Below are 12,298 nucleotides of genomic sequence, written 5' to 3' on the forward strand. Positions count from 1 at the left end.
CGTTAGTAGTGTGTGCGCGCGCGAAGGATTGAAAATTGTCGCGGACGCGCTTGTGCGTATTTCTCTTATCGGCGCAACAGCTCGATAAACACAACGTTATTTTAGCCGTGCAGCAATAGTTGTTCTCGAGTTAGCATACAACTCCTGCGTTCTTTCGATTCCGGCGCTTGAAGTGCTTCGCGTGTAATCAACATCATGTCATCTAATAAGAGAGATTCGCTAGGAAAAAAAAATAAATAAATAAAACAGACAAACATTCGTTTTACGCTAACAAACGCGCGTTGTGATGGCTCTGCGATGAAAATTCTAAAGAAAAATAGAAAAAAAGACGCGAAAAAAAAAAGGGGAGATCTCAAGACGCGAGCTTTAGCTTGTATTCAAAGTACCGTGCCACGTGAACAAACACATATCGGCAGGAATACTGTAAATGTGATGTAAAGATAAGCTGATTCTAAGTAGCGACGAGAGAACGAATTGTTAGTGTGAAATCTCATCATAAAAAAAAAAAAATACAAGTATGTAAACTATGTAAAGGCCAATCTGACTGCTGTGTGCGTAGAGCGAGAACGAGAACGATAATAGAAGTATAGCGTGATGTAGCAGGACGGTATGTCGAAGGGTTCCTCACGAGGTTCCTCCTTAGCCGCGCGGATCCTTTGGCATCTGCGCGTGTATCGTTATTTACCGAGAACACTTCGAAACGTTAGTCTAGAAATGCGAGCGAATCGCACCGTGCTTGTAACGTTAACGCGGTGCGTTAACGCCGGACACTATAATGTATATCTTCCTACTGTATTTTTCTCATTGTACACAAGGCTTACGATCGTTACGCTAGGAAACGCAGACACACACGGGAATTCACTCGGCGTTCGTTTCCCGCGGGGGGGAGGGGGCGAGAGGGGGGGGAACGAATTTCGCCGTTTTACTATTCGCAAAGGAGTTGCAGGAGAAACTCTCTGTACTGTAATAAATATGATAATCGAGACGATTGCCGTTCGCGCACTCGCGGCGCGCCGTAAAGAGAATAATCAGAATAAAGATAAAATAGTTTTAAAATGTGCCAATGTTTACGACGTCCTCTTCGGTGATGTTGGATGACGACAGCTTATTATCTCTTTGTTACGCTCGATGATTCGGCGATGTTATACGCGTCTCACTGTCCTATCGGGCTCCGCGACTCTGAAAGCTTGACTCTGTAATATAGCATATGTTCTTTACACATTGCGGCCTACGTCTGAAAGAGAGCGAGAGCGAGAGAGAGAGAGAGAGAGAGAGAAAGAGAGTGTGTGTGTATGTATTTGAAAAAATGGGAGATACGCAGAGGAGAGAGAGAGAGAGAGTAAATCCTATTTTAAATGTTACCGAAAACGCTACTCTCCTACTCTTCTAAGAATATTATTTTCCGTTGCCAATTCTTTCCGATGGATATGTGAAAGCTCTTATTCCTTTCGAGAAGAAGAACGATTGGCCTTACGAAAGATTAACGATCGATATACAATATTTTGAGAGGTAGAAATAAGTACTACAGCGAACGGCGCATTAAATGTGCGATTTATTTTCGTTTAGGTGACCTCATTTAATTATGACGATCATGCGGTTGCACAAAGCAGGACGCTATTTTTTGTACGAGCTTGCTTATATAATTAGAAAAGGAAAAGAAATGTCGCATGCAATATATACCACGTGAAGTACTTTAGAAAGACTGCTATTTCCATCACCAATGAATGGGGGGAGGGAGGGGGGAGGGGACAGTAGCTACGAGTGGATCTGTTGTTTCCTCTTTATACTTATACGGACTTTCACGCGTGTATATTAATACGCCATTGGCAAGCACAATGATTTTTCATTCCTTCGACGACGATCGAGGTTGTTTGAATTCCCGTTAAGTTACATTTGTACAGATAATAATATACCGCGTTAATCACATTTTAGAAGAGATAAGTTTCTCGCTATAATACACCAAGACATAATTTGTTAATGAAATTGAAATTCAATTTAAGAAGGCGTGGCAATGATAGGAAGCGGTACGAACATTGTTTATATGGTAGTTACTTGAGAATGTGATAAAATAATAAATGATATTTAATTCTTGATTCAATATAGCCATTTATTAGAATTCCTTACCAAAAGAATTCGATTTTTTTCTCGCTGATAATCGTTATAAGATCGTTTATAAAAATTGGTACATGATGCCTATGTTTATACATATAAGCTCTGTTATTTGTACATTTTATTTAAATGCGATAACAAGAATGTAATCGTCCTATACTTTGTTATTTTTTTCGCTATATGCGTATTGCTTATTAAAAAAATGTATAGGGTTTTGTGACAGTCACACAAATGTTTCGTTTAAAAAACGTGTATACAAAACGGCTGCCTTTTGAACACCCTATAGAAACATTACGCGCAGATAGATTTATCTTTCGCTTTCTCATTTATACGCGACAAACAATTTAATCCTCACTACGACAGAATGAATAATTTTTGCATTCTGCAGAGGGAAATGACGAATGTTAAATATGATAATCTTACAAAGCAGAATTTCACACAATGCATCATATATATTTAGCTGCTCATTAAACAATCGATTGATCTTTTCGTATTAAAACTAAAATATTTCGTGTAGCGCGAGCTTTTATAGCTCCTCCTTTGATTTTAATTAGTTTACTTAAAAATATAGTAACACGTGTGCTAGTACGGAATATTGCAAGCGATTTCGCGTGCTGTTATTTTTCAACTGCTGCTTCGTGTGGAATCAATGGACAAAACACAATCCGATTATCAACTTTTAATGTCACACGGACACGATTATTCCTAGTTACAAAGTATTATTACAATCATAACAATTCACGTTGCAATACATGATATTTCGTGATTGAACTTTATAATTAAAGTCGAGTTGTGTGGACCGTGTAAAAATGGACCATTCGTGTCTACATAATACACATGATAATTTAACGACGATGCGATATTACGCCGCTCTTTTTAAGAATTCACCGCGAGAAATTATTCGGACAGAATTGAAATTTTGTGAAAAAGAATTTCACACATTTCAGAATTAACGAGATGCAGTGGACTGAAGATTAAAATTAATATCAACGTAAAATATATTACAATTTCTTATACTATATCAATGATCGTCGCGTGATTTATATCAATTTCAGCCGTATACCGAATCTTAACACGATAATCACTTGATAACTTCACAAATACTTGAGACGGCTGTACACAGCCGTTTTGATATCAACTGCTGTCCAGTTTAACTGCTCAATTCCGACTGCGCTAATTCAAGTAAATGGGTCTAGTGTTATGTACATATTTTACTGAAATTGTAAGCATTTTGTCGTTATTGATTGAGATATCTTTTCGTTAACACTGATGGTCGGTCGCTCTTGGAGCGACTAGATCTCATGTTACTTAGGCAGATCGTGGCAGATTACGAGTATCATTCGGCGAACGTATTCAACGCCTCCTGTAGTTTGTCGACTATCTTCTGGTAGAAGGCGATCTGTTCCGTGAGATGCGTCCTCACGGCCTTATTTATGTGCACTTCTCGTTCCGTTTGAAAATGGGTCTCCTCGGCGATCAGGGCGCGCGCTATCACGTCAGTCCGATGGGACAGGTCGCGTAGCTGCTGCGGCTCCAATTTATGCTCGCTGACCATCCGCTCGCAGTCTCTTCGTTTTTGCATGGCGCTCTACGAAAAGAAATATAAGACACGGGGCATTAAAAATTATCAATGTCCGATCGGATGACACGCTAATTAATGCAAGCCGCGACACATCGCGCGAGAGAGATACCTTATGAATGCTGGTGACGTCGGGGAAATTGCTAATAATACCGCGATAAATGTGAAACTTGTCGGATAGCGGCTCCCAATCGAACTTGGGCTGCTCCTCGTACAGCTTGCCGATGTCGTTGTAAGCGTCGCCGGTCGCCTTCAACGCGCGCGTCAGCTTCCCGCGGCCGTTGTCGTCCGCCTCGAGGGCGTGGCCGAGCGACGTGAACGACTGCCCGATTTTCTGGAACTCCCTCTTGTACAACACCTGATGCTTCTTCGCCTGATCGACCGCCATGGCCATGAAGTTCTTCACCACCGGATCCAAACCGCTGATAAATCTGTTGAACGCGTCCGTCTGGAGCTCCATCTTTATTATGTCCAGCGGCGTGTCCGAGCACTGAATGGCGTTGAAGTAATTCACGCCCAGCAGCTCGTCCTTCTCCGCCTGCCGTTTCCCCGCCTTCCACCGCTTCTCGTCCGTGCAGGTGATAAAGTGCTCCCAGACGCGACTACGCGACAGCACGGGATGCCGACAGACGTAGTCGACGAACTCCTGCAGCTGCGTACGTCGATGCTCGATAAACGCGTCCTCGTAGCGCCCCGATATCTGCTTGTCTGGCAGAGGCGGAATCGGAATGAAGCAATACTTCTCTTCCAAACGCTCGTGCAGCCAATCGAAGTGCTTGTATCTCCTTGAGACTTGTATATTATTGAACTGCAATACGAATATTAATATTAGAGACAGATATATACAAATAACAGATGAGAAAAGAAGAAGTAATGATTTTTCTTTTACCGTAGGAGTTAACTGGTAGACGATGAAACTTTTGAGACCCTTCAGCTTGGACTCCTTCTTGGGCGACGTGACGACGCAATTGTATGATTCACCAGTCGGTAACCACGTGCACCGACCACCCTCCTCTTCCTCTACGAATATCTTTTCGCTCTCAGGCACAGTCACCATTTTGACGCCCAGCAGAAAGCTATCCTCTCCCGACTTGATTAACGTGGAAAACTTATTGTTTCTCTTTGGTATATTGGGTATAGGTCTCTCTGGTATCACAGAATGTATAGTATGCATCGACACTTGATCGCCATAGTCGCTGGCGTTATTTTGTTGCGACAGTGGCTGCTGCTGCTGCGTGGGCGGAACGTAAGCCTGCGTTTGTCCAACCTCGGAATCGTCGTCCCAGTCGTCGTCCCAATAATCTCCCGAGCTTTGTTGGGACGACGTCATAGTGTCTACACATACATATATACATCAATATATACGTATACAGCAATCCAATCAAAGATATCAACAATGTTACATAATTTTCCAAAAGTAAGTAGCTTATCTCTTATCAGATGACCGCATTGTACCGACATGTGGCAAAGATAGATAACGTAACAATGGATATCACTCGACTGGTACGTCGATGTTCACGTTAAATGAAAGCAATCGCGTACGTACTGGAGGAGGGCTCAGCCTGTTTGACCGCCTGGACGTACGCCGCCGGGAATAAGCCCGACTGGCCGCTCTGATTGAATCCTTCGCACCAGCCATCGCCCACGTTGTCCCGTATGACAGTCAGCACCTCGCCGGCAGTGATTGACAGCTCCGCCGTTCCCGACTCGCCCGTAAAGTCGTACAGCGCTCTCACCTGAAAGAAAGAAGGAGCGAGAGTAGACAAAGAGTCATCTCGCACGCTCTCGTAACAACAGACATGAGTCATACACCGCGAGAGCGGGTTGACGCGAGCCTCGCGCGAGGGGGATCCTCCGCGTACCTGGTAATTCTCCATCGTGCACGATCTCGCGCGGCCGCCGGACGCGTGTGAGAGAATTCAATTCACTCCGCCGAGAGGCTGCGCCCGGTCACATTCCTCCTCACCTCCCGCCGTCACGAGCCGTCTGACATTTGCGCTGGCCCGCAACCTCGCTCGCTGCTGCACCTAGGCTCTCGCGGTACTCGCGTACGCCGCGAGTTGACGAGAACAGAGACCAGCTGTGGGGATGACTGTACTCCAGCCAAAGAGCGACAGCCTGCCTCCTAATTCCACCTCCTACATTCCCTCCCCACCCCTCCTCTACGTCCCGCAATTTTATCTCTTTCCGTTTCCTCCCGACGAAGGCGTAGAGATGTGTCCACGGGTTCGTCGAACGGGGGTTTCTCGGCTGCCGTCACCGCAATTTCCTCTCCTCTTCTTTCTTCTCCCTGCTTTTCCCCGAAGGAGCGCGAGGGGCTAGCTGTAATTGTCTACTTCATTGCGAGCAGACGTTCTTCGTGTTGTCGGGGTACAGAAAGGTGCAGCAAAAGGGGGCGGCCAAGGGGAATCAGAATCAGCCGTTATCACGCGCTCGCGTTCACCGTTAACGACACGAACGGGATCGATTGCACTCCGCGGGCGGGTCGCGGGCGATCGAACATCACGACGATCGACTCGCGCGTGAGAGAAGGTTAGAGAAATTCGAGAACCGGTACGGCGGAGCCGCCTGTTCGGCTGGCCAACACAACACGAAACGCGAAAGACCTGTCGAAACTTTTGGCCGAGGTTGTACGGCGCGACTTGGCCAAGAAAACAGAAGACAGATTGTCACGCACAGAAAATGTTTGATCCCCAAGAAGTCCCCAGGAAATTCCCTAGCAAGCAACCAATCAAATTGACATTACGTTTCGTGGTTATGACGAAATTCTGCCAGATGGCGCGCGACCTCCTGTTGAATTTGCGGTTATGTTTCCAACGTGACATAACCTATCGCGATTTAAATGCCGTCGCGGCATGACTCCGAAATTGTCTGAAATTCGCTCGACGATATCGTTGTGATCGAGATCTCTGCGGAGATTTAACGAACATGGGTACCCAACAAATATTTCAGCTTCCTCTTAGATTCAGGGCAACCTTTAAGCTGCTTAAATTCAAGATTAATAAGATCGGTGTTAAAATTAGGAGCTACGAGATGCCCGAGAGGATTAAAGGCACCATTCTGGAACGCTGGGGTAAATAATAAATCCGATTGAATTGTCACGTTCTATAATCGTTCGAATAATATTTGATAGCTTTGTCATAAAAAAAAATTGCAGTGAAATATTGGCATGATCTGTATATAAATTACGAGGAAGTCGCGATTGACGTAGCTAAAGATTGCAGGGAGCGTCCTGTACGTGCCGCGATGTACATTTCACGTGAGTACCGCGTATCTGCGGATTACGTAACTTTTTAAGATGCGTGACAGTGTAACGATAATATATAATAATATCTGTAACATCACATTTGTATGAGAATAATTTTTGTCATAGTTCTAGGAGGCTGCTTCTACTCTAATCGCCACAATCCGGACGAGACCATGTTCAGGGATCAACTGATACAAAGCAGTATAAAACTAATGCAAGTGGGAGAACCCATACGCAATCCCGTCTCCGTGCAGCACCTGAAGTGGTTGGAGCAGTGCTACAACGAGGGGCTAATCAGGAGGCTAAATTTAGGCGTTATGTCTCTGATCTGGTTGGATAATTATAACAAAGATTGTTCCATATACAAGGCGGTCTGCCCTTACCTAAAACCGCGATATGAAACCTTTCACGAAAGGATAGTGGATATAGGCTTTCTAGAGAAATGGTGGCTGCTAGAAAGGAAGATGAACGACTACGACATAAACGAGGCCGAATTCAGTGTTCCTGCTGCGAACAATACGGGTATTGTTTCAGCAGCGTGATAAACTTTAGGAAAAGATTGTATTTATATTAAAAAAATATATAAATTTTATAAGTTTTTGAAAAACGAGTGTATATATTTGTAAATTAGTAACTAGGATACAAAACATCTCAATATAAATTTGTCAACAGCTGTTTCTTGTGAATATATGGGCACGATTAATTATTAGAATTGAATAAATTAAGAGATCGTAATAAATATCTCATCACTCTTTCTTCTCTGTTCATAAAAAATATATTGATTCCATAAAAATTCAATAGAAAAATATTTTAACAAAGTTTATATATCCAAAATATATTAATTCGGTGACTGAGTAAAAATGATAGTGTCTGAGAAAACAAGCTAAATGCACCAGCATTTACGGTATGTTACTGTTTTGTAATAAAAATCTAAAGATTACAGTTATACTCACAAGTTTCTTTACCACGATATATCTCTTTCGCAAGTTGCCTAAATCTACATGTAGACGTTTTATCGAATTATATTTTTAAAAAATATATGACTTCTCTGCAGTCTATCTGTATTATTATATATACTAAATATATCTATCATTATGCAATTTTCGAATAGTCTTCAGTCACGAGACAGCAGTCTAACGATCTAAAATGTAATCGATTTTATTTAATATTAATTACTATAATCGGCATTAATACAAAATACATTGTATCGATACGTTACCAGTTTGTGCGTAAACCAAAGCTGTACGGCGCGGAATGTAGATCATCATTTTATGTTGATACGCAGAAAACGGTTCTGGCTGCGTGAAATGCTGCACGCTCGTGTCTACGCGACGTTCACCTCCGAATTGTTCGTCGTCGCTACACAAAACGATCTTGTACGTTCCCGGATTTTTTACACCGACCGGATAATCGGCGAACGACTTGACTGGATGAAAGTTAAAGACGAAGACGAGATCAGCACGATCGAACACGATCACCTTGTCGTCTTCGTGTTTCCAGCTCACATAGCCCTATAAATTCGAATGTCATGTCTGATTCTTTAAATTTCTTTTAATCCTTCATTGTCGAGCGTCAAAAAACGCTTAGTAAAAGCTCGCTTAGTGACGAAATCAAAGTCTTATAAAGCTACTTACAGGATGAGCATGCAACCATCCGTATTTCTCTTCGACCGTATTCACAGCGCGATCCCAATTGTACATATATTTATACTTCAACATTTCGTCGTCCACCAAACTCCACTGACGTCTGGCGTAATGGTAGCTATCTGCGTTTCCGACTCTCGGAAAGTCCAGCCATTCGGGATGGCCGAACTCATTGCCTGTAAGATATACGTTTCCATAGAGTATAATACACGTCTCTGATTGCTCATATTTTTTCTGTCATGAATTGAATGCGTATTTCGTGATACAATCGTTCAGCAAAGGATTATTTGTTTTATTTATCACTCACCCATGAAGTTTAGATAAGCCTCGCCGCCCAGAGCATGCGTGATCAGCGTGATTAGATTGTGGAGGGCAATGCCACGAGAGATGATATCGCTGGGTGAACTCAGCGTGCTCATGTGCGTATACATCTCCTTGTCCATGAGCCAGAATGCAATGGTCTTGTCGCCCACGAGGGCCTGATCGTGAGATTCGGAGTAAGCGACCGCCTTCTCCATCCATCTTCGATTGGAGAGCGTCCAGACGATTTCGCCAATCTTCCAATCGTCGTCCTTAACTTCTTTTAACAACTTGATCCACTTGTCGGGAATGGCCATGGCTAATCGGTAGTCGAATCCTACGCCACCTTCGGCCACGGGTCTAATATTTTATGAAAAATTAATATAATTAAAATTAATATTTTCATTTGCTTTGATTTAGTTGATCCATGTGAGTCTCGTACCTGCAAACGCCTGGCATTCCGCTAACATCTTCGGCGATTGTGATGATTTCGGGATATATTTCATGCAGCATATGATTAGCGAGCATCAAATACACTATGCCCTCCACATCGACATTCAAACCGTAATATTCATCATAGTGACCACTGAAACCTTGTCCCAAGCCTCTCGAGTGATACAACATCGATGTGACGCCATCAAATCTGCAAAATAATTGCAGTTTCAATAAGAGTGATATTCGGCTTTATTACGTATAAAACAATATTCAGAATAGGTTTAAGTGAAATAAATCAATAAATTAAAAAAAGCCAATATAAGCCGACATAGTGTATAAAATATATATATAATTAATAAATAAAGCCAATAAAATACATAGACATTTCGATTCTTATTCGAGTCCTTTTCATAGAATAAAAACGGAGAGATCATTAAGATATCAGATATTATGAATAACGCGGTAAGATGAAGCCTATTTTAAATGTCATGTCCAAGATTAAAGATTAAATCAATAATCGCTTTATAAGTGTTTTTTCAAAATACTTAAGCAGTGGAGGCGAAATCACAAATAAGATGTTAAAATGATTTGTTATGTTGATGTCAAAATGGCATTAACATAACAATAAAGTGTGTGCAGTTCAGGATGTAATGAACTTGTGCCTCACAAGTCGTGTTAAAAAAAAAGAAAAAACTAAGTACCTGAACCCATCGAAACCATATTCTTCGATGTACCAACGTAGATTGGACAACAGGAACCGAAGTACCTCGTATTCCGCGTAATTAAACAGCCTGCTGTCCCACAGCGAGTGCTCGCCGCGAGAACCGCTGTGGAAGAAACACGCGTCTGTTCCATCGAACATATTCAGCCCGTCCAGAGTGTTCTTGGAAGCATGCGAATGTACCACGTCCAGCAGAACGTAGAGACCGTGCTGGTGTGCGATGTCTACCAGCTCTTTCAGCTCTTCTGGATTTCCGTAGCGTGACGAGGCCGCGTAGAAGGAAGTCACCTTTGATTTTGAACAAGAGATGTAGAGCCGACACTCGTATACATAATCGTATAATTAATTTTTACAATTCATCAAATGTGTCTGTCTGTCTGTGTGTGTGTGTGTGTGTGTGTGTGTGTGCGTGTGTATATACACAACCTGATATCCAAAACTGGCGTAGTAAGCGTGCTCCATGACCGCCATCAGTTGTATCGCGTTGTACCCTTGCTTCACGATCCGCGGTATCACATCCCTGGCGAATTCCAAGTAGGTGCCAACGCGAAACTCCTGCGTGCCAATTCCAACGTGACACTCGTAGATCCGGAAACTCGCCGGTTTCTTCGGTTTCGGGTGTTTGAACTTGTACGTCTGGAAAGGAAGAGCGTTGTAAATCTCTGTCACGAGACCGCCGGCGGCGCATTTTCTAACGGTAAAATTGTCCGATACATTTTCTGGATGCCATATGCGCTGTTTGTAGGTAGTCCCTTCAGATTTGTCCGCCTTCTGAGTCACGTAAGTCGCCCAGGGGCTCAATCTTTCGAGCAGCTCGTTGCTGTGATTCTTGATAATGAGCTTCACCTCGGAATTGTGCTTCAGAGGGCAACTGCCGTCTGCGTTCGGTGGTAGATGCAGCTCCCACTTGCCGTATTCCAGCTTCTTGTACGGCGCGGCGGTTTTCTGCCAATTGTCTGTACAACAAAAGTCACGCTAAGAAATTAATACAATCCTGGGTCAACGTTAAATGTGCTAAATGTAGTCAATGGAAAATAATACGCACTGAACTCTCCGGTGAGAAATACCTCCTGCGCGCCAGGTGCCCATTCCTTCGCGACGACACTGTTGTCATCCCGGATATGAATGCCGAAGCTCTCGTACGCGGTGGTGAATCGCCGCAGGTCTCCGTCTCCCTCTTCTATCTTCTCGACGTAATCCAGAAACAGGGCGTACCTGGAAAGGCGGGGGCCGTAACGCTTACCGGAACTTACTTCCGACGAGTTATTGTTAGGACGAGCGACGTCGCAAAGTGTTGCGCAAATCGCGCGGCGGATCGCATATAAAATCGCTATAAATAAATTAGGTACCTTCGTCGAATGTCATTCTCGTACGGCTTGAGGTACGGATCCCTCTCGAGGAGGGCCTTTATCTCCGGTACCTCGACCTGCGAGGGATCCATGCTGGACCACTTGCCGCCCATGTTTCTACCGTGACGATGCCCTATGCGCAATTAACGAAATCGGCAGCGTGACCGCGTGGACCGGCTGAAATTTGAATGTCATGTCAATGTCACGATCCCCTCTCCGCTGCGACGTCGACTGTGGAGATCGTATGTAGAGTGTACCTTCGAGGAGGCGGAACGACGTCTCGGCCGCATGGCAGCCGGACGCGAGATGAGGAAAAAAAAAAGGCAGAAGATGCCACGCGGTGTCGCCGGTTTACGTAATTCGTCGGAAACGCAACACGTCGCGAGATCGACGGATCGCTTTGACGTAACCCAACCTAACCCACAGTCTCGTCCGACCTTTGACACCCCGGCCATGCGCCGCCATGTTTATTCCCGCCACGCGGACTGCGCCGCGCGGAGCAGGCGGTCGGAGTTTCAGGGCCGCCGGCGCCGGCCGGAGTGGAACGAGCGAAGTAGTAATCGCGCGCACGCGCGCGCGTTTGTAATTGCAAATGACGCGAAGTGATAACGAAACGTCGAAGTTGTTGCGTTGCGACATCAAAAGACAATTGTAAACAGTCTTGCCTCGTGAAATTTTATCTTGTTTGCACATCGAAGAAAGGTATTTCCGTTTTACCTTTCTTATGGAAAAGAAATTAGAGGCAACGCGCGTTCGTAATATTGGAGTTATAACGAGACAACACCATGAATCTGTCACTCGTACATCTGCGTTTTACGCATTTAAAAATAGATGTACAACTAGACGATGGGGAAAAGAGAGAGGAAAAAAATTATGTATGCGTCCCGTACAGAACTTTAGCATTAGCGAGCAATT

The 12,298-nt window shown here is 43.9% G+C and overlaps 3 protein-coding genes across 3 annotated transcripts; 1 reads left to right on the forward strand and 2 right to left on the reverse strand.

The window, feature by feature from the left end:
- Positions 1-2,086: 2,086 nt before the first annotated feature.
- On the reverse strand, positions 2,087-5,758 carry LOC105462672 (sorting nexin lst-4). Its single transcript, XM_011709456.1, has 5 exons — positions 5,551-5,758; positions 5,235-5,424; positions 4,578-5,023; positions 3,801-4,496; positions 2,087-3,697 (listed from the first exon to the last, which is right to left on the reverse strand). The coding sequence occupies exons 1-5, from the start codon at positions 5,563-5,565 to the stop codon at positions 3,446-3,448; spliced, it is 1,599 nt and encodes a 532-aa protein (XP_011707758.1). The 5' UTR covers positions 5,566-5,758; the 3' UTR covers positions 2,087-3,445.
- Positions 5,759-5,765: 7 nt separating this feature from the next.
- Positions 5,766-7,676, forward strand: LOC105462673 (uncharacterized protein C19orf52 homolog). Its single transcript, XM_011709458.1, has 3 exons — positions 5,766-6,761; positions 6,846-6,947; positions 7,062-7,676. The coding sequence occupies exons 1-3, from the start codon at positions 6,617-6,619 to the stop codon at positions 7,475-7,477; spliced, it is 663 nt and encodes a 220-aa protein (XP_011707760.1). The 5' UTR covers positions 5,766-6,616; the 3' UTR covers positions 7,478-7,676.
- A 65-nt stretch (positions 7,677-7,741) lies between these two features.
- Positions 7,742-11,825, reverse strand: LOC105462674 (1,4-alpha-glucan-branching enzyme). Its single transcript, XM_011709459.1, has 11 exons — positions 11,641-11,825; positions 11,384-11,560; positions 11,080-11,249; positions 10,749-10,990; positions 10,461-10,670; positions 10,015-10,322; positions 9,321-9,521; positions 8,886-9,238; positions 8,570-8,754; positions 8,155-8,446; positions 7,742-8,076 (listed from the first exon to the last, which is right to left on the reverse strand). Exons 2-11 carry the CDS (start codon positions 11,494-11,496, stop codon positions 8,069-8,071), a joined length of 2,082 nt encoding a protein of 693 aa, XP_011707761.1. The 5' UTR covers positions 11,497-11,560; positions 11,641-11,825; the 3' UTR covers positions 7,742-8,068.
- Positions 11,826-12,298: the final 473 nt, after the last annotated feature.

This window comes from Wasmannia auropunctata, unplaced genomic scaffold (assembly GCF_000956235.1).
Source record: "Wasmannia auropunctata unplaced genomic scaffold, wasmannia.A_1.0 LD336095.1, whole genome shotgun sequence".
Taxonomy (NCBI): Eukaryota; Metazoa; Arthropoda; class Insecta; order Hymenoptera; family Formicidae; genus Wasmannia; species Wasmannia auropunctata.